Source organism: Mustela nigripes, chromosome 15 (genome assembly GCF_022355385.1).
Source record: "Mustela nigripes isolate SB6536 chromosome 15, MUSNIG.SB6536, whole genome shotgun sequence".
Lineage (NCBI taxonomy): Eukaryota > Metazoa > Chordata > Mammalia > Carnivora > Mustelidae > Mustela > Mustela nigripes.
In genome coordinates, this window is record NC_081571.1 from 22,094,355 (window position 1) to 22,117,510 (window position 23,156).

The window sequence follows — 23,156 nt, forward strand, 5'->3', positions numbered from 1 at the left end:
ATGGCTGCTTTAGGGCCAGAAGTATACATCTTTAACTTACCATAGTCTTCCTTCAAGTGATTCTACTCCACTTCATGTGTAGCACAAGAATCTTACAACAACAGCATACATTTCCATTTCTCCCCACTTCTTGGCTTTTGTGTTACTACTGATGTCAAACATTTTAATTTTACATGTTATGACCCTCATGCTACTTTATTACTTTTAGTTGAAAAGCAAATTGTCTTTTTATAAGATTTAAATAATAACGAAAAATCTTATAGTAACCATGCCTGCTGTTCTTCATCCTTTTGTGTAGATCCCTATCTTCTTCCTTTGGCATCATTTACTTCCTTCCTGAAGGACTTCCTTTAACATTTCCTTAAGTGCAGGTCTATGAATTCTCTGTTTTTCATGCCCCCAAAATTTTTTATTTCACCTCCATTTTCGATATCTGTTGGATTGATTCCTTTTAACTTTTGTAATCTTATTTTTATTATTATGAATTCATCTTAAGGGGGGCTTGTTTTTGCTGTGAGATCTTTGTGTGATTTGTCTTGTTGAAGAGAGCTTTTGAATTTATTTCTAGTAGGTACCAGGAGGATACCCCTGGCCCAGAACCAATTCATACGTTAAATTCTTAAGCTGAAGCTTCTAGCACCACGTGAATGATTTAAATTTGTGTTCCAAATCCAAAATTTTAGGTTGTAATTTTCATTTACCTGGAAGATTCTTCCCTTTGATCCAGATTTGAGATCAGGAATAAATTATGCTATGGTCTTCTGGGCCAGTAAGTGGAGAGTATGGATCCTCTTTTTCATGGGGCTATAGTCCTTTATGCATTTCATCTTTATATGTAAATATGAGTTGCAACTTCCTATCTCACTCAAGTCCTAGGTCTCATCTTTTGTCCCTAAGTGAATGTTCATACAAAAGCTTTTACCTATTAGAAGTTCTGTTTTTCTCCCCAAGATAGCTACCATGTCAGGTAGTATGCATATCATTTTGAGTTTTAATTCTGTCTTTGCTTCTGGTACATGGGACTCACCCTCCTGTTTCTCTCATGGGCTTAGCATTATATTTTAAAAATATATATATAATGACTACTGGGATTTCAAAATGTCTTGATGAGTTGAGATGATGGACTTAATGAGATGAATAACCTGTAGTCCAGCATTTAGGCTAAAAACAAAATAACCCCCCCTCTCTACCCCCACACCAAGAAAAGCAACAGCTTCAAAATTACAGGAGACATAGTTTAATAATAACTCAAGTGAGAAGCATTAAGGGGTTTGAGCTCACTGCTCCACATGAGCCCACAGTATAAAGTGGCCTGTCAGAAGTTCACCCTTTATGGAACAGTGACCAGAAGAGGAAGGAAATACAATTCTGTAGTTATCACATTACATATGTATATTGGTTATCTACTGTATAACAAATTATGCCAAAACTTAATAGCGTAACACAGTAAACATTTATTATCTCAGAATTTCTGTGGATCATAAATCTTGATATAGCTTAGCTTGGTGCCTCTACTAAAAGGTGTCTCACAGGATGAAATCAAGGTGTGGTGGGACTATGGTCTCATCCATAAGACTGACAGAGGAAGGACCTGCAGAACTCCATGCTCTCTCATGTTGACTAGACTCACTCCTCAGAGGTTACTGAGCTACCTGAGGGCTTCAGCTCCTTAACAGCCACTTAAGTGGCTTCCCTCAGTTCCTCACCACATAGGCCTCTCCATAAAGTGGCTCACAAGATGGCAGCTGGCTTCCATGAGAACCAGAAAGAGCAGGAGAGAGCAAGCAAGAAGGACTAATCTCTTTGTAACTTAATCTTAGAAGTGACATCAATCATTTGCCATATATTAGATACAGGCTACACTCAAGGGCATGAATAACAAAAGACAAGGATCATCAGGAGCCATCTCAGAGGCTGCCTACCACAATGTGTCCCATTTTTAAATGGCTCCAGAGGTATAACATGATATCGCAAGACCTGTGACCAAGACAACTAAAAAACAATTTTTTTTTAAAGAAAAAATATTCAGGTCATGTAAAGGAGAATGTAAAATGTTTGAGATACAAGGAGGAAAGAAGAGAACAGGGTGAGAATTTTCATGGCTGTTTTAAAATCACTGAAAAGCTGTCATGTATAACAGAGATTCAACTTAGTTTCTGTGGCTCCAACAGGCTGAACAAAAACCAACAGAGGAACTTTCTAGTATTCATAACATAACATTTTAATGACCTGGCTACCTGTCTGTAACCCCTACATAATTACAAACTGCTTACAGGCAGGTACTACACATGTCTTGTTTACTATTATGATCCTCAGTTACTGAAACTCAGTAGGTACTCAAGGAATACTTGGTAAGTAGTATGTGAAAACAAAGAATAAATCCACAGGGAAACGAATTTTGGCTCAAAATCTAGAAATAAAGAACTTAATACTTGCATTTTATAAAAACCGGGATGGTTTGCTAGATATGTCTTTGGAGGTATCGGAAAAGAATGTGGATGATCATACACAGGATGGATGGAATCAAGAAATTGTGGATTAAGTAACCTCTAAGTCTTAAAAGATCCACTTTTAATGTTCTGATCCTATAACATCATTGGTCTAGATAAATAAATCATTACAGAAAATGGCTCCTAATCCATGTATGGCACAATGCCAATGTTGAAGACACACTAAATTTCTTTCCCTTAGACAACATGGATATTCTAAGGCCTTTAAAGATATTTAACCGAAAATGAAACAAGCCCCATGTAAAGTAGCTCACTTCTAACACTGACCCTACTCTCGGCACCTGCTACACTGCTTTGAGGCCGTGTAGTGTAGCAGAGAGACAAAGGACAAATGTCAGAGGTTCTGGGGTCACACCGACCCAGTCCGCATGTTCTGCATGTTACCAGCTACAGGACCTTAGGCAAGTCACCCAACCTCGTTAAGCCTCAGTTTCTTAACTCAAAGACTTAGATAAAATTCACCTGAAAGGGCTGCTCTGTTTTGTTTCCCCTGACTACTATAAAGTGAAGCTGTTAAGATACATTTCAAAGTCTAAGTAAAAACACTGCTGTCTCATTCCTACCTTGATAGTTTTTCACAGGAGTCATCTTGTTATAATCTTCTGATAAAATAAACTCCTGCAAAAGAAAAGAAAAATATCAAGTAAAAAGAAATTCTTTAAGTGAATAATTAGGTTTCGATAAAACATCATCACAGAATTAGATCTAACATTACTATGGCCAATCAACTCAGCATTTTTGTACATCTTTAAAAGTAACGATTATGATTATGATTCAGTGCAATTACAATTTTTATCTTGTAACACCGAGGTTGGTTTTTTGTTTCTGTTTTCTTGAGTATATGTGTGAAAAAGAAAATGATCAATTTCAGTGTCTTGACAGTGGTCAATTTTGAAGATAACCCTCATTCAACTTGCTACAGCTACAAATTTGGCAGGTGAGCAAATCGATGGCAATTCTCTATTACAGAAGCAAATCAGTTATTTTATTTTATTTTTTAAAAGATTTTATTTATGGGGCACCTGGGTGGCTCAGTGGGTTAAAGCCTCTGCCTTCAGCTCAGGTCATGATCTCAGGGTCCTGGGATCGAGCCCCACAGTGGACTTTCTGCTCAGCAGGGAGCCTGCTTCCTCGTCTCTCTTTCTGCCTGCCTCTCTGCCTACTTGTGATCTCTATCTGTCAAATAAATAAAATATTTAAAAAAATATTTATATTTGACAGATAGAGATCACAAGTAGGCAGAGAGGCAAGTAGAGAGGAGTTGGGGGAGCACGCTCCCTGCTGAGCAGAAAGCCTGATGCAGGACTCAATCCCAGGACCCTGGAATCATGACCTGAGCTGAAGGCAGAGGCTTTAACCCACTGAGCCACCCAGGCGCCCCTCAAATCAGGTATTTTAAAGAGTCTGTTTCTAATATCATGTGACTTATTTCTCCTTCCAGTAAGCTTCTCAAGCCTGCACTTTACTCAACCCTATGGTACATGGCAGTGTCTTGGTATAGTAAGAAATCAGTACTGACCCAACAGAAATGTGAAAAGGCATCTCCCAATCTCATGAGATTAATGTGGATGTCAAACTTACTCAAAGATAGTTTCTATATGACACATTGTATATACTTTGTGAGGCCACACAAAACGTGAGCGTGTGACTTTGTGCATGTGAGTATGTGCATTCTTCAGCCACGCATCTACACATACAATGACCCATATGTAGAAGCGATTCAAGTGTTTATAAGCCCCAGCCAATTTTGAGTCCTTCAGCTTCTTTCAAATGCAAAATATCCATATACTCTTAAATTGTTGTCAAACATAAGGAAAGCTGCGAAGGATAATAAATTGATGCCTTCATCTGAGCTTAGAAACAGAACCATGAGCTTTTCAAAACATTTGGAGGCTTCCAGAATTTTTCCTTGAGGACTTAAGAAAGCTATGTAGGAGAACAGAAGTGTAAACTTCTTAACTGCTCTTGGGTATTTACTGAGTTGATATAGTTTAGCTTTTTAGAAGAAAATACTTATTTTATTATTTCTGTGATAGATGCCACCAAGGGAAGTATGAGGCGATGTTTCAGAATATAGGAGGTAACAAAGTTCCTCTGGGTGTTCACTTCCCTATCCTGGCTATGGATTTTCTTCCCCATGATTCTCTCTGTAATAAAACATTATTCAACTTGTCACTTTTTAAATTCCTATCAGTATTCCTTCAAGAAGTAGCACCATGCTCATTTCTCATTTCTGAAGAGACTCACAGTTGAAGAGAACAGACTGATTTTTAAAAGTAATGCAGTCGTTCTCCCATGAGCAGCTGGTGGTGTGGGTAAGAAAGCTGTGCACTCATCTAAGCCTCGACTCACTGCCCCCCTCAGTCCCAAGCAGGAGTAGCTTGATCCTGAGTCCCCCACTTTAGAGCGCCCCAAATTTCCTCACATACTTGCTGAATAAATTTACTAAAGACCTTTGTTATTTAGGCAAGAGTTTGCTGAGTTCAAAGAGCTCATGTTACTTTGAATACACTGAAATGGTTCTCTAGTGTGGGCAAAAGGTCACTCAATTCCTTTCAGGACAAGGCAGGGTGTAAAATGAAACAACTAGGTGCAGATCTGTATTTAGAATCAACATAGTAGATTTAACAAACACAATAAAATTGCCAGTTCACTGCACTGGTACACTTAATTTTTTTGTTCATTTGCTTTTCCTATGAAAATAGAAACACGTAATCACGGGAAAAATTTGGGAGAGTTTTGTCGGCCATTTTTATTCTTATTTTTTTGATCAAAGAAACAATATGCTATTTTAAAGAAATGTTAAGAGAAGCATTTAAAAGTCCTTTGTGATATTGTTTCTCAGAAATAACTATTATACAAAGAATTATTGGAATAATATACATAATGAAACAAAATAGTAATACTTTTTCAATTCAGTTTCTAGTATTAATTCTAGTATAGGTAACATACAGTGTCATATTAGTTTCAGGTGTAAAATACAGTGATTCAGCTCTTCCATACATCACCCAGTGCTCATCACAAATGTCCTCTTTAACCCCCATGACCTATTCCCCCCCCCCCATTCCCCTCTGGTAACCATCAAAGTAAGTTCTCTATAGTGAAGAATCTGCTTCTTATTTTGTCGTTTTTCTTCCCCTTTGCTCATTCGTTTTGTTTCAATTCCAGATGTAAATAAAATCATGGTATTTGTCTTTCTCTGACTCAAAATGTTAATACTTTCTTTTTTTTAAATGTTAATACTTTTTAACAGAGCTTTCTTTCTGTTAACAAATCATGTATAACATTCCACATGAGTACATGTTTATCAACTTCACTCTTTTTAATGACTGCAAAGAATGTGCAGTAATGGTCTCCTACTGAGAAATGCCTGCATTTTGTTTTCTTTATTTAAAAATATTACATTCAATATATTTCATCTTTTTATATTTCCAACAATATTTCAATGAAATGAAGTTCCAGAATTGCTGGATGAGAGGGTATGACCATTTAAAATTTGACAGCTATTGCCAACTTGACTTCTTAAAAGATTTGATCTTTTAACCCTCACAAACAATGTAATGTGAACGTGTGGCTGCAGCTCAGAATATTTTGTTGGGGGGCACCTGGGTGGCTCAGTGGGTTAAAGACTTTGCCTTCGGCTCAGGTCATGATCTCAGGGTCCTGGGATCGAGTCCCGCATCAGGCTCTCTGCTCAGCAGGGACCCTGCTTCCCTTCCCCTCTCTCTCTGCCTGCCTCTCTGCCTACTTGTGATCTCTGGCTCTCAAATAAATATAATATTTTTTTAAAAAAAGAATATTTTGTTGGGTTTAACCAATCAAAGCTCAGTAGATCAGAGATGTACACATTACACATTTTAATCCATCTTTCTGTCTTTCCTTCTTTACATTATCATCCTAAGATTTTTTTAATACTTTTTTAAGAGCATTTTTAAATTCACAGCAAAATTGAGAGGAAGGCACAGAGATTCCTCACATGCTCCCTGCTCCCCTCCAAACAGCCTCCTCCACTAACATCTCTCACCATAGTGGTACATTTATTACAACTGATAAGCCGACACTGACATATCATTATCCCCCATCCAAAGGCCATAGTTTACCTTAGGGTTCGCTCTTGAGACTGCAAATTCTGTGGTCTACAATAAATGCATACTGACATGTATCCACTATTCTGGTGACTGCAGAGTTATCTCCACTGCACTAAAAATCCTCTGTGCTCTGCCTATTCATCTTTCTCTTCCCATCAAATCCCTGGCACTCATTTTTTTCTCCGTCTTCAAGGATTTGCCCTTTCCAGATGATCATATAGTTGGAATCATACAGTTTGCAGCCATTTCACATTGGTTTCTTTTATTTAATACTATGCATTTAAGTTTCCTCCATGTCTTTTTATGGCTGGATAGCTCATTTCTTTCTAGCACTGAATACTATTCCTTTGACTGGATGTACCACAGTTTATCCTTTCACGTACATAAGGACATCTTGGTTACCTCCAAATTTTTGTCAATTATCCATAAAGCTCCTATAAACATGTGTATGCAGGTTTTTGCAGGGACACAGGTTTTCGACTCCTTTGGATAAAAGAGCAAGGATTGCTGGGTTTATGGTAAGACTATGTTTAGTTTTAAGAGAACAACCACGGGGATGGGGTAACTGAGTGAAGGGCACTGGGGAGGGCATGTGATAGAAGGAGCATTGGGTATTATGTAAGACTGATGGATCACAGGCCCATACCTCTGAAACAATCATTATATGTTGATTAACTATATTTAAAAAAAGATTTTTAAAAAATGACCAAAGTGGCTGTACCATTGTGAATTTCCACTAGCAGCCTATGAGAATTCCTATTGCTCCTCATCCTTGGCAGCACTTGGTGTTGCCAGTGTTCTGGATTTTGGCCACTCTAATAAGTATATAGTGGTCTCTCATTTTAATTTGCATTTCTCTGATGACATAAGATATGGAGCATCTTTTCATATGCTTACTTGCTATCTGTAGATCTTCTTTGGTGAGGTTATCTGCTAAGGTCCTTGGCTCACTTTTTTTTTTTCTTTTATTTATTTTCAGCATAACAGTATTCATTATTTTTGCACCACACTCAGTGCTCCATGCAATCCGTGCCCTCTCTAATACCCACCACCTGGTTCCCCCAACCTCCCACCCCCCGCCACTTCAAACCCCTCAGATTGTTTTTCAGAGTCCATAGTGCCTTGGCTCACTTTTAATCTCTTACTGTTGAGATTAAGGAGTTCTTCAAATATTTGGGATAACTCCTTTTATCAGATATATCTTCTGCAAATATTTTCTCCCATTCTGTGGCTTGTCTTTTTATTCCCTTTACAATGTTTTGCAGAGAAGAAATGTTCATATTAATGAAGCACAGTTTATCAATTCTTGCTTTCACCATACCTATGTTATAGTACCTAAGATGTCATCAACAAACTGAAACTCATCTAAATTTTCTCCTGTGTTACCTTCCAGGAGTTTTACAGTTTTGCATTTTACACTTAGGGTCTGTGAGTTATTCCAAGTTAATTATCGTGAAGGGTGTTAAGGTCTTGTCTAGATTTTTTTTTTTACATTTTTTATACAATTTTTACACGTAGATATCCAGTTGTTCCAGCACAATTTGTTGAGAAGACTATTTTTTCTCCAGTGTATTGCTTTCGCTCCTCTGCTGACTTTATTCATGAGGGTCTGTTTCTGGGCTCTCTGTTCTGCTCCACTGATCTACCTGTGTATTCTTGCATCCATACCATACTACCTTGGTTACTATAGGTTTACAGTTAAGACTTGAAGCTGGACAGTGTTGTCAATCCCCCAACTTTGTTCTCCAATATTGTGCTGGCTCTTCTGGGTCTTCTGCCTCTCCATATAAACTTTAGAGTCAGTTTGTTGAGATCTGTAAAATAACTTGCTGGGATTTGGATTGCACTGACTTTATAGATCAAGTTGGGAAAAACCGGCATCTTGACAATATTGAGTCTTCCTATCTATGAACATGGATCTCTCTCCACTTATTAAAGTTTTTTTTCCATTTTATTTTATTTCTTTTCAGTGTTCCAGCATCCACTGTTTATGCACCACACCCAGTGCTCCATGCAATACGTGCCCGCCTTAATATCCACCACCAGACTAACCCAACCTCCCACCCCTCTCCCCTCCAAAACCCTCAGTTTGTTTCTCAGAGTCCACAGTCTTATGGTTTGTCTCCCCCTCCGATTTCCCCCATCTCACTTCTCCTCTCCATCTCCCCATGTTCTCTATGTTATTCCTTATGCTCCACAAGTAGGTGAAACCATATGACACTTGACTCTCTCTGCTTGACTTATTTCACTCAGCATAATCTCTTCCAGTCCCGTCCATGTTGATACAAAAGTTGGGTATTCACCCTTTCTGGTGGAGGTATAATACTCCATAGTATATACAGACCATATCTTCTTTATCCATTTGTCCGTTAAAGGGCATCTTGGTTTTTTCCACAGTTTGGCGACTATGGCCATTGCTGCTATGAACACTGGGGTACAAATGGCCCTTCTTTTCACTACATCAGTATCTGTGGGGTAAATACTCAGTAATGCAATTGCAGGTCAAAGGGAAGCTCTATTTTTAATTTCTTAAGGAATCTCCACTCTTTTTTCCAAAGTGGTTGCACCAACATGCATTCCCACCAATAGTGTAAGAGGGTTCCCCTTTCTCCAGATCTTAGACTTTGCAAGTGCTGTGCTTCTTACAACTCAGAAATCCTCTCCAACACTTGTTGTTTACTGTCTTGTTAATTTTGGCCATTCTAACTGGTGTAAGGTGGTATCTCAATGTGGTTTTGATTTGAATCTCCCTGATGGCTAGTGATGATGAACATTTTTTCATGTGTCTGTTAGCCATTTGTACGTCTTCTTTAGAGAAGTGTCTATTCATGTTTTCTGCCCACTTTTTGACATGATTATCTGTTTTCTGAGTATTGAGTTTGGGGAGTTCTTTATAGATCTTGGATATCAGCCCTTATTCTGTAGTGTCATTTGCAAATATCTTCTTCTATTCCATGGGTTGCCTCTTTGTTTTGTTGACTGTTTCCTTTGTTGTGCAGAAGCTTTTGATCTTGAAGAAGTCCCAAAAGTTCATTTTCATGTTTGTTTTCTCTGCCTTTGGAGACATATCTTGAAAAAAGTTGCAGAGGTTTGTAGTTTACTTCATACAAATCTTGTAAATATTTTGTTATATATATACCTAAGTATTTCACTTTGGGGGGTGCTAGTGTAAATGGTACTATGTTTTTAATTTCAAATTCTGCTTGTTCATTACTGGTATACAAGAAACAATTGACTTTTATATATTAATTGTGCATCCTGCAGCCTTCATATAATTGTTTATTAGTTCCAGGAGGTGTTTTTGGTCAATCCTTTCAGATTTTCCTACATAGACAATCTTGCCATCTACAAAGAGTTTTATTTCTTTCTTCCTTGTCAGGATACCTTTTATTTTCCTTTTCTTGTCTTATTGCATTAGCTAGAACTTCCAGTACAATGTTGAAAAGGAATGCCTGCCTGAAACCTGACTTTAGTGGGAAAGCTTCTGGTTTCTCACCACACCTAATTGTTTTTAATGTTCACTGTAACAGTGTAACACTGTAACCAGATCAAATGGTTTGGTATATATAAATAAAAAGTCAATAATTATCTCCACCTTCTATCTCATCCCTTTTGAGGAAACCAGTGTTAATAGCCTGGTGTCTTGTTTCAAATCTTTCTTTCCCCTTTATATCAACATATGTAAACATATAAAGGGTTTTTTGTTGTTGTTGTTGTTGCACAAAAATAGGGTCATACTATGGACACTACTCTACAACTTATTGCTTCATTTATAATATATCAGAGCTATCTTTCTCGGATAAGATGTGTGATTCTAATTTATTCCTTCTGGCAGCTTGTCTTGTACTCCAAAACATGAATATGCCATATTTTACTCATATACTCTCTGTTAGATGGACATTCTATTTGTCTTCTATTTTGTACTATAACAATACAGCATGAAATGTCTTTGCATGCATGTTTAAACATATTAATAAATCTACAGGTTGAAAAGATTGCTAGCTCAAAGATTATAAATACTTAATATTTTAATAAACTCTCCCAGATCTCACTTTCCAGAAGTATGTGGCATTTCAATTCCCCACCACCTGATCCTCAGGCAATAGCCTATTTCCCTATAACTAATCAACACTGGGTATCACTCATTTTTTTCAATTTTCTGCCAAACTGATGTACAAAAAACTGTAACTCAGAATGGTTTAATATGCATTACCTTAACTGCTTATGAGCTAGAGTACTTTTTATATGTTTATTTGCCATATTCATTTCTTGTTCTATGGATTTCCTCCTTAAATCCTACCACAGCGTGATTTCTTAAAAAGGAGAGCATGAGGCAAAACTTAAGTACTGCTGCTTTATTTGATGGTGCAATATCAGCAGTGTGAATGAAGGAAAAGTAAAAGGAGGCAGAGAAAGTGAGGCTGTACATCACCAAGCTGGCCTGTGTTTCATGGAGAAGCCCAGTTAGTTTTCTAGCATACAGGAAGTCTCTAACAGACAGAATTTAAACACCAAGCTTTGGAAGAATCCGTTCGAGAAAAGGATAGAGAGGGAATTTATCTGCCGGCTCTCTCCTCCCTTGCTTTAAATTTTGATCTTAATTCCATGGAACTCAGCTTCCCCCTCCTTCTGGAACTTTATACTATCTACCCTTATTAACAAGCCACTGGGAGGTCAGATCTTAGACTTTGCAAGTGCTGTGCTTCTTACAACTCAGAAAGCTGCTAGAGCTATTTTCCTTAAGTTTTCATTTAAAGAGAGCAAAGCACAGTGGTTAAGAGTTAAGAGCTTGGACACTGGTCAAACTGTCTGTTTTAAATCCTGGCTAAAACACATACTACATAATATGATCTTGGACAAGCTGCTCAAGATCTCTGCACTTCAGTTTCCGTTTCCATAACAGAAATAGCCTCATAAGCCTGTGGTGAGGATTTGGTTAATATTAGCTTTAAAAGCAGTGCCTGGCACACATTAAGTATTCTATGAGAGTTAAGTAAAAGAAATAAACACTACTTTTGTAAAATGAGTTAAGGAGTCTTCCTTTAAAAAAAAAAAAACTTCTGGAATACACTGAACAATTTTAATCAGAGTATTAGAATTTGGCTATAAAATACTGAATGTTGGGACGCCTGGGTGGCTCAGTTGGTTGAGCAGCTGCTTTCGGCTCAGGTCATGATCCCAGCATCCTGGGATCGAGTCCCACATCGGGATCCTTGCTCCGCAGGGAGCCTGTTTCTCCCTCTGACTCTGCCTTCCACTCTGTCTGCCTGTGCTCGCTCTCGCTCGCTCTCTCTCTGACAAATAAATAAATAAAATCTTAAAAAAAAATACTGAATGTTGGGTTCTTTTTTAAATAGCAGCTCTTTAACAACTTTTCTCATTTCTCATACAGTTATCAGTCTCATAAGCTCTCGGCTCTCTTCGAGTCAAATTTATTAATTTATATTTTATTATAAAATCACCCACTTAAGTTTTCAAACATATTACCATATATAACTAACTTAACATTGCTGATTCTTTTTAACTGTCTTTCATATAACGCAATTCTGCTATAAGAGTTATTCTAAAATGTGAAATTTGTTTCAACACAATTGGTAAATTAAGGAACAATTTGAGCATAGCTCAAATTTCATGTCACTTTTACATGATTTTGTCCAGAAAGAGTAGATGAGAACAGAAAATTGAACCAAGCTACATGGGAATACATAAAGCAAAAACACAAAGATCTCAAACATCTGCCGACTACCTCAGTGTACCACCCCTTGGGAGCCACACCTACCTACATCTGGTAATAAAACTTGGCCTTCTGATTTCAGATTACCTCATCCCACCATTTCCAAATAACTCACAAGCTGCAATCCTTTTGAGGTACACTTCCACAAGCGAACCTCAGGCCTTTTTCAAGGTAAAGGGCCATCGTTACTAAAATGTTTATATTCTCCCTAATTTAGCATGTCTAAAACTGTGCTACATTTTTATGAGTGTCCCATCTTTATTTTTCATATATCATGGACCACATTGTGTGTGTGTTTAACATAGTTTTTAATTACTGTATTCCTACCTTCATTTTCCTCTAAGCCTTTTATAGCTTTTATTGTGCAATTCTACATAGTGCAGTGATATTTAAAAACATGTTGTATTATAGCAGAAATGAGTGGTTTTATATATATAATGTGGTTAACACCTCTTTCCTTATGCTTAACATTATATACTTCTTATTTCTTGTTTCCCTTAATGAGATGTGCCAAGGAATTGATCTATTTCACTCTTTTTTTTTTTTTCTTGGAGAGTACACCTTTCCAAGTGTTAGATCTATTGATCTAAGCTGAGTACTTTCTAAAACTCAGCTTTTAGTTCTATTTACTGTCCTTTTGTTTTCTCAATCTTAATTTCAGTACTGATTTCTGTCATTCTCTCTTCCAACCAACCTTCTTTTGGTTTATTTTATCACTTTTGTATAACTAAAGTTGAATGCTAGATTCACATGTATAACACCTTTTCTTTTTTTTTCTTTTCTTTTCTTTTTCTTTTTTAACATTTTATTTATCTGACAGAGACAGAAACAGAGGAAGAGGGAACACAACAGGGGGAGTAGGAGAGGGAGAAACAGGGAGCTGGCGAGCAGGGTGCTGGTGAGCAGGGAGCCAGATGGGCTCAATCCCAGGACCCTGGGATCATGACCTGAGCCAAAGGCAGACGCGCAATGGCTGAGCCACCCAGGCACCCCCAGCTTTTTAAAGGTAAAATTCTCTAATATAGATTTGACTGTATTCCACAGGTTTTTACACAAAGTGGTTCTCCTTTAAAACAATTTCTGTATTATTTTATGTATTTCAGAAATAATATATATACTTATTTACTCTTTCAATTAGGAAATTACTGAGGAAAAAATGCTTAATTAGCAAGCACTTATATTTATAGCTACCTTTTTGTTGCTGTTTTCTAGTTTTATTGGTTTATATTCAGAAACCATATCTTTACTTTTTAAAATTTTCTAAGATTTTTCCTTGTAAAGATATTCATGATTTTGTAAATATTCTGTAGATATAAGAAAAAAATGTATTTTATCCAAAGTTTTATATCTACTTGTGTATCTATTCAATGAAACGATGATAGCTTTCAAATATTCTGTATTTGTATTCTGTATTTCTTGCCTACTTGAATTTCATATTCAAAAACAGATGTACTAAAGAAATGTGGTTTTTGATTTTTTAGAAACATGCTTTATTTTAAATATTTATTATTCTGACTATAAAAGTAGTATGTGTAATATGGTAAATTTTAAAATGGAACTCTATCAGGAAGGAAAATTTAAGTAGTCTATACTTTTGCCAAATAGTGCTAATTACTATTAATATTTTTAATATTTTGCTTTTTCATCTTTTCTCTTGTGTACATAAAAACACATTAAATTGGAATGATAGTACCACTGATACTGTTTTGTAGCTCTCCTTTTTAACTTAACAATATGACATGACCACTTCCAATGTCATTAAATATTCTTTGAAAATACACATTTAATGGCTACATAATATTCCACTGGAAGGCTACATAAGATTTTATCTAATGAGTCCCTGACTGTTATATTTCTAAGACACCAGTGTTTTTATTATTATAAAAATAATTGTTAAAATAGTATTTATTACTATGAATAATCTTTCTTTTCATGATTATTTTCTAGAAATGTAGTTACTGATAAAAAGGTACAAATACTTCTCAAGCACTCATTACATATGACCAATACTTTTTCTATATACTTAATGCCAATTCATGTCTCCTCTATCAGTGTACAAGACAGACCATTTTATTCAATGCCAGCCAACAGGTATATAATAAAGCTGGGATTACTCAGGCAAAATTAAAATTTAAAAAATTTCACACATTAAAATGTTTACTAGCTCTAAGTATTTCTTTATATGACTTTTCAGCTGTCTATAGAATTTTAGTGTTTTCTATTTGTATGCTTGTCAACTAAAGATATTATCCTTCCTCTCATATTTCAAGCAACAATGTATTATTTTCTTTTAAAATGCATTTAAGTACCTTTTTTTACACTGAGAAGTTTTTAATTTTATGCAAATATCATATTTTCCTTTGTAATTTGCATTGTTTAAAAGCTTATTACATTCTTCCCAATGGACTGTTTATAAATGTCCTCTCTAGTCACTTCTAGTTTTTTGCTTTTCATTTTTTAAAGCTTTATTTTGTACATCAAAGTTGCTTGTAAGACATAAGGTGTGGGTTAAAATTGATTTTTTTTTTAAGGCAAGCCAACTGCTTTTGAACTATTTATTTAAAAACTTTTCCCAACCAGGACTGACATGTGATGTCTTCTTTCCCATATTCTATGTTTTTACATATAATTGGATCTATTTGGGAGTTATCTAACTCTGCTCTATTGACGTTCTATTCTTGTGTCAAAATGAAAATGATTTGATTACTGCAGATATCAAATGTGTGTTAACCACAGGCTATGTATCTCTTAATTTTTCTTCTTAAAAAAATGTAGCTCCCTAAGATGTAACAATTGCACTACTGGGTATTTACCCCAAAGATAAAAATGTAGTGATCTGAACGGGCACCTGCACCCCAATGTTTATAGCAGCAATGTCCACAATAGCCAAACTATGGAAAGAACCTAGATGTCCATCAACAGATGAATGGATAAAGATGTGTGTGTGTGTATATAATATATAATATATATAATATTCCCTTGTGTATATATATACACAAGGGAATATTTCTCAGCCATCAAAAGAAATGAAATCTTGCCATTTGCAATGACATAGAGGGCATTATGCTAAGTGAAATAAGTCAATCAGAGAAAGACAATTATTGTATGATGTTATCCATATGTGGAACTTAAGAAACAAAACAGAGGAGCATAGAGGAAGGGAGAGAAAAAATAAGACGAAATCATAGAGGGAGACAAACCAAAAGTGACTCTTAATATCACAGGAAACAAACTGAGGGCTTGACCTTTATAAGTCTTCTTTTATGTACATTAGTAAGTTTTTATAATTTTTTTCACCTAAATTTCACATATTTCTTTTTGGGAACATTTCCAAGAGTTCTGTGTAAACTTCCATGAATGGGATTGTTTTCCATTACTTGGTAGACTCAGCGTGAAAAAAGACAGATTCACAGGTGCTACTTTTGGATTAAAACTGAAAAACAGTGGTATCGTAGTTCCTGGAGACATACTATGGATCCACTAAAAATCTTACTTGTGGCAATTACAGCTAGGTGATCAATACTGGATAGGGTAACGTGGTTAAATGGAACATTTGCCACAGTCTTAACTCCAAAGGTAGCATGGAGCACCATTCTAGGCCTAAGATTTAGAAGGAAAGGAAAAGGCATGTTTCAGGTCAAATTAAGAACGGGGGGGAAAAAAGTTGCAAGACTGTTTAAGGTCCGCTGTTATGGGCAGTTACTAACAGAGTGTGCTTTGGGCTGAGGGTGCAGTAAAGACTGTAAGTGGAGTAATACTATTATGCTTCTTTGTGCATTTGTCAACATGTTTTCTACTCCTCTTTGTCTCTTTGAATTCCTACAAAACCAGGTCCTCCATAATGAATCAATCAGAAGATAATGTTACTTTATTTAGGCAACATTGTGTTGCGAAGAGAAGATGCCAGCATGCTCTGTCATTAAAGAATGTACAAGAAGGCCCCATGCCTGTGTAAACACGTGCCATTCTCAACCTCCAGGGGCGTGTTTCATGAGAACAGGAATTACTTTCTACTGCTTTATAAAAATGTACCTGTCAAGTAGGTACCACAGCTCCCCTTTGGTAACAGAAATCACCTTACCTGAGTCAAATTGTTATTCAGCTTTTTGTCGGTCTAAATTAGAGATAGTACTTTGTGTTTTCACCGAGATGAAAGGTACAAAAGGTTTTGTTTACTAGTCATCCTTAGACTCCTACACATCCTAAGTTCCCAGGGCTATCCTTAATTCTTCTGTGAAATGCAGGAAGTAATGCACACCCTGCAAAGCTACCTGAACTCCATACTCATACCAAGGCAGCAGCTGCCACCCTAGGCCAAGGGCACTTCCTGACCAGTTTCCTCCTTCCCTTCCTGCTTCTCTTTTTTTCCCCAAAGTAATGTTCAACCACTGCAAAATACAAGAATGTGTTAGCAATCAATAATAATGAGTTAGAAGGCAACGAGCTTGGCTCTTCTGCTAGTCCCATGGGGACCCTAACTCTTCAGTATGAGTTTACAGTGAAGGAATGCTAGGCAGCTTCTAAGCATGGCCTACCTGCTCACTCACTAAGTATTAAGGTGCAATGAAACAGATCCCAGAGAATTCTAGTAACAGGACCACAGTACCTTATGAGTAGAAAATATACGCATCCATTTTTAGTTGCTTGCTTTAACTGAACATTTGCCAATGATCTCTTATTTCTTAAAATACAGCACTACTTTAGGGAACAGAAATATACCCTAAAATTAGATAATTAGCTACTGATTCTTCGTTGTGTTTGTTGTGTATCAGAGCATATAAAATGATTTAATGCTTGATAACTCTAATTTTTATGAAGAAAACAGAATTAAGAGTCTCTGTATAAGTTTTCCTCTCCTCTCAGAAAAAATAAATTTCAAGCTGAGCAGCAAGATCATACAAAAAATAAATGGAAACTCTTAACTTAGCCCAAATGTGGTAAGAATGAAAGAAGAAGTGATGTCATCTTCTTAACTATCCAGCAAAAGTATCACAAAAACAGCTCTGAGGTACACTCATGTATGTGCCCATGCAAAGCCATTACTGGAGAGAGGAGACATGCACGTAAAAAGTGTCACGAACACAGAAGTACTACATTCCTGGTTGGGAACAAAGGTATCTTCTTTCTGTATCTCCTTCCATAAAAGAGAAGTTGACTTTGTACTGCAAACTGGTGCAGCCACTGTGGACGACAGTGTGGACGATTCCTCAAAATATTAAAAACAGAACTACGAAATGATCCAATGTTCACATTACTAGGAATTTACCCAAAGAATATGAAAATACTAATTTGAAAGGATACATGCACCCCTATGTTTGTTGCAACATTATTTATAATAGCCAAGTATGGAAGCAGCCCAAGTGTTTATATAGCTGAACGGATGAAGAAGTGGTGTGTGTGTGTGTGTGTGTGTGTGTGTGTGTGTGTACACACAATGGGATATTATTCAGCCACAAAAAAGAATGAAACCTTGCCATCTGCAACAAATGGACAGATCTACACGGTCTAAGCAAAATAAGGGCTAAGCAAAATAAACCTGTCAGAGATACATAAATACCATATAATCTCACTAGTATGTGGAATATAAGAAACAAAACAAACGAACAGAGGGAAAAAAAAGAGAGAGAGAGACAAATCAAAAAACAGACTTGTGGGGCACCTGAGTGGCTCAGTGGGTTAAAGCCTCTGCCTTCGGCTTAGGTCATGATCTCAGGGTCCTGGGATCGAGCCCCACATCCGGCTCTCTGCTCGGCTGGGAGCCTGCTTCCTGCTCTCTCTGCCTGCCTCTCTGCCTACTTGTGATCCCTGTCTGTCAAATAAATAAATAAATAAATAGATAGATAGATAAAAAACAGACTTGTAACTACAGAGAACAAACTGATGGTTACCAGAGGGGAGGCGGTGGAGATGGGTAAAATAGATGATGAGGATTAAAGAACACACTTATTTAATAATCACTGAGTAATGTACTGAAATGCCAAATCACTATATGGTACACTTGAAATTAATATAACACTATATGTTAACTACATTGAAATTAAAAATAAAATTAAAAAAAGATCTCTAGTCTTCCATTTTGCTGGCAATAAAGTCTATGAAACCCCAAAGGCAAGTTGCTTATGAATTTTAGTAACTTTTTTTTTTTTTAAGATTTTATTTATTTATTTGACAGAGAGAAATCACAAGTAGATGGAGAGGCAGGCAGAGAGAGAGAGAGGGAAGCAGGCTTCCTGCTGAGCAAAGAGCCCGATGCGGGACTCGATCCCAGGACCCTGAGATCATGACCTGAGCCGAAGGCAGGGGCTTAACCCACTGAGCCACGCAGGCGCCCCGAATTTTAGTAACTTTTGAAGATTAAATACTAAACATGGGCTAGAGAAGAGAGAGAAATTGATTGAAAGCTGAAATTTTGTTGGAAGGTCCAATATTAGCAAAATTCTTATTTTATATTTTCATTTGAAATCCACTTCTGCATCTACTTTCGAACTGTTCAGAAAATTTTCAAATACATTACTTAGGGTCTCAATTGTTAATTTACATAAAGGTGACTGATCTTTTTTTATTGTGGTAAGAATTACATAATGTAACATTAAAGTTACCATCTTAATCATTTTAGAGTGTACAGTTCAACAGTGTTAAGTATATTCATATTGTTAGGAAACACATCTCTAGCACCTTTCTCATCTTGCAAAACTAAAATTTGATACCCAATAAAAACTAACTTCACCCCACCCACACCCCTGCTTCCTTGATAACCACCTTTCTAACTTGCTGTTTCATTGATTTTGTTTCTTGTTTCTTTCATACTTCAGATATTTCACACAAAGGGAATCAGACAGCATTTGTCCTTTTGTGATTGGATTATTTCACTTAGCCTAGTGTCCTCAAGGTTAATCAATGCAGCATGTGACAGAATTTCCTTTTTTAGGGCTGCATGATATTTCATTGCATGTATGTACCACCTTTTCTTGATCCATCCTCCTTTCAATGGACATCTGGGCTGCTCTCACCTCTTGGCTATTGTAAATAATGCTGCAATGAATATGAGTGTGCAAACCTCTCTTGCAGGTCCTGCTTTGAATTCTTTTTGGTATATATTTATAAGCGGGACTGCTGGATCATATAATAATTCTATTTTTAATTTTTAAGGGACCTCTATACATAAGAGGGTGATGAGTTTAAATTCAGTGTTTGAAAACTACTAGTACTTTTAAAACTACCTTCTTTTTTATGGTATGATTTCAGAATGAACAATGTCTCCTTTTGCCTTGGCTACCAGGTAGTTGAGAATCAAAGTCAAGTCTTAATCATACAAAACATGCTGGTCATTATCATCTTCATATATGTGTTACTCTAGGTTCCACTCAGGGTCTTTTGGTTGCCAGGAACTCAAGCCAGTAAAAAGAGGATTTACGGCAAAGAGACAGAGGCCATAGAGGGAAGCCTGCTGGCCACTAACGCTGCACTTGCCCACCCTCTCTCTTACAGGCTACAGGCTTCTCTCTTGGTATCTCTGTGTCTTTTTTCTCAAAGTGCAATCTCTTACCCTTCTCAACCACACAGTCTCTTCTGGCAACTCAGCTTCTGTTCCCTCATAACTGGAGCCTGCATGTAGCCATCACAGCCTCTGCAACCCCCTGTCTACAACATGACCTTTCAGCTTCACCTTCCACCCACTGGCTTGCTCTCTTGGTACTTCTAGGTGCAAATTTAAGGCAGGAATCTGAATAGCCTACATATCTTTTCTAACTCAGATGCGAACCAGTCCATACAAGGCCCCTGGCCAGTCTTCAGGCCAGCATCCTCTCTCAGTTCAATCAGTTAATACTCAAGAGAAAATGGGGTCATGAGCTACAAAACATGGCCACCTCCATCTTTTCTTGAGGGCCCATATGAGACCATTCTTTCACCAGGGAAGAGGCTGAGCAGGGGCAGACACTGTGTATGACATACATATCTGGTCCATCTTCACATGACACACATGCTCTAATATTCTATGTCCCTTAATTATGGCTATCACCGTATTTTGGGGCACATACACACAAATAGGTTCCCTGGTCTTGATTCCAATTTTTATGTTTTCACTTTCAGGTTTTTTTTTAATTATTTAAATTAAATTTAATTAACATACAGCATATTATTAGTTTCAGAGGTAGAGTTCAGTGATTCCTCAGATGCATATAACACCCAGTGCTCATTCGACCAAGGGCCCTCCTCAATGCCCATCATTCACTTACCCCATCCCCCCATCCACCTCCCTCTGGAAACCCTCAGCTTGTTTCCTAGAGTTAAGAGCGTCTTATGGTTTGTCTCCTCTCTGCTTTTGTCCTATTTTGTTTTTCCTTCCCTTCCCATAGTTCATCTGCTCTTTTTCTTAAATTCCATCACATTTAGTTTATTATGTATATTCTTGGAAGCCTTCACAAAAACTTTCTGAAATCAGATGAAACATGTAATCAACAGAAAATCCATAATGATAAACAAAATAAACCTAATTTTACAGAAGTTGACCTTATTTTGAAGGCCATTTTTATGCTATAAAAATGGCAGTGTTTTCAACATTATTAAGAAATTTAGAGTTTTGAAAAGAAATTCCAGGAAAGTAGTGACTTCTGCTCAAATTATTAAAGGTGGGGGGTGGGGAACAACTTCATTGAAAGCATAGAAGGCAAAAGGTCAAGAGGGCTGCTCTTCTCATGGTTTCTAGCTGTTCTTTCCCGTCTATGAAAAGATCTCCAGTCCGTGGGGTGAGGACAAAGGAGTCTCCACCTTACCCATGAGGTTCTCATTTGGCCTCTTTCTGCCAATATGTCTCGTGTTCTCTCTGAACTTGCTTTCCATGTGTGTTATTTTTCCTTCCCATACAAGTTCTAAAAATCTGAAATCCCGTATGGATGACGCTAAGAAAGACCCTTGAAGATTCTTATGTTCTTACTTATGACTGTATCTACACTTCAGCAATCAGTGACCTGAAATATGTGGATGTCTTTGCTGTCTTCTGCCTAAATTAGCAGTTCTCAAATTCTCTAGTTCCCTTTACTCTTACGAGTTATTAAGGACTCGATGGGTTGTAACTATTGATTTTTATCATATTAGAAATTGAAACTGGGGAAATTTTAAAATATGAATTCATTAAAATAACAATAAAATGTATGACAGTCATATAAATCAAACTATTAAAATATCTATATTTTACAAAACAAAAAATAAAGTGGAAAGAGTGGCACTGTTTCCCCATTTTTTGCAAATCTCATTAAGAGAAGATTGTTAGATCTTATCTGCTTCTGCACTCAATCTGTACACTTATTAGAAAATGAGAGTAAAAAAGGCAAGTAACTTCTTACTATTATTATGAAAACAGCTCTAACCTCATGGACCACAGTTTAAGAACTACTGGTTCAGTGACTGACCTGCCTTTTGGTTTTGATTAACCTTCACTGCAAATTCTGCTCATGTACCCTGCAGAGTTCAAATAATTTTTCTTCCCTCCTCTCAAATGCCTAATGACCCTAACCTTCTCTGACAACATGTATTTTTATGAAATGGGCGGGAAGGGATACTTCAGCTGCAAACTCTCAGCCTAAACTTCAAACTGTGTTAGAGACCCTTAGTCATATTTCTAAGAAGACTGACATGTGTCACAATACATGGAAGCAAGAGAAAAGATGAGGTTTGTGTAACAGCAGCAGCTTTTAGCCTCTCTAGATTCAAAATACCTTCGGGAAAAAAAAAAAAAAAACTGAGGTCTACAAATTCTTTCCATAAACTCTTTCAAATTCAGGTTCATACACAAAACACATGCAAGGCAATTTCAAGATCTTTCCACACATAAACCACAGGGCTGGCTGCTTCCTCTCTAGGTTTGCCTGGGTGTTTAATGGTTTACCTGTCCTCATCTTTCTTTAAAGGATGGTAACACATTTTTTTGCTTTCCTACCCAGAGTCTTCCAACACCGAATGCAAGTAACCAGATGCAGTAGCTTCTTTAATAATATTTCTCCTAAGAGGATGGCAGGGAGAAGGTAAAAGAAAAAAATACACAAGTTTGAATGCAACAACTTTCAAGCCTGCCTCTGGCAAATTTCAGAATCTTAAGGACAAAGGCCCTTGGAAGTTATTCAATGAATGGGGAATATCCTGCTCAAGGCTAAAACCGGAAGCCAGAACACTGATGTATTACACAAAGAAAGCTGCTGAAGTCCCCTATGCCCCCATTACCCTTCACAGAGAGCAAAAGAGAGAGCATATTTTCACTAACAGCTAAATACAACAAAAGTTCTACTGTAACATTAAACAGTAAATTACATGAGAGATCAGTTTATATAAATATCTAGTTGCCTGTAGTTAGTTATTTTTCTGGCTCAAAACTTCTGACAAAATTATTCTGAACAAAAAAGCTGCATGCTGAAATCAGAAACTGCAGATAGCTCATCTCATCAAAGTTAGCAGGATAATCAGGGTTGGTGACTACCGTTCCTACTTATGAAAGCAGCTGGAGGTCTAGATGGTTGGTTGCTAAGTTGTGGATTTCCTGGAATTCTAGAGTCTGTAAAGGGTCTTAGAGATTGCCTAGCATACTGACTCACTCTTCTGATAAACTGATGTCCCCAGACACTAAGGGACTTGTCCAAGGTCACAGGCTTACTGGGTTGCACAGCCCAGGCTTAAAACATGAGTATGTCTCTTTAATTTTTTTTTAATCTACTGATCTTTTGATTCAAACAAACCTCAAAGAACCTCTTCAAAAAGATACTGAAACCCAGGCGAATGTCTCACTGAACTGCTACGTACAAAGGAAAACATTACACTGCAAATTCTGAAATC

At 37.0% G+C, this 23,156-nt stretch overlaps 1 protein-coding gene across 4 annotated transcripts in view; it reads right to left on the minus strand.

Annotated features, from left to right (window-relative positions):
* WDFY2 (WD repeat and FYVE domain containing 2) overlaps nt 1–23,156 on the minus strand; it is a 182,004-nt gene that overhangs the window by 52,494 nt on the left and 106,354 nt on the right. For all 4 annotated transcript variants that reach the window (XM_059378346.1, XM_059378349.1, XM_059378347.1 and 1 more), the window contains exon 4: nt 3,074–3,128. In XM_059378346.1, coding sequence (XP_059234329.1) covers nt 3,074–3,128 — 55 coding nt within the window. The remainder of the gene's footprint in view (nt 1–3,073; nt 3,129–23,156) is intronic.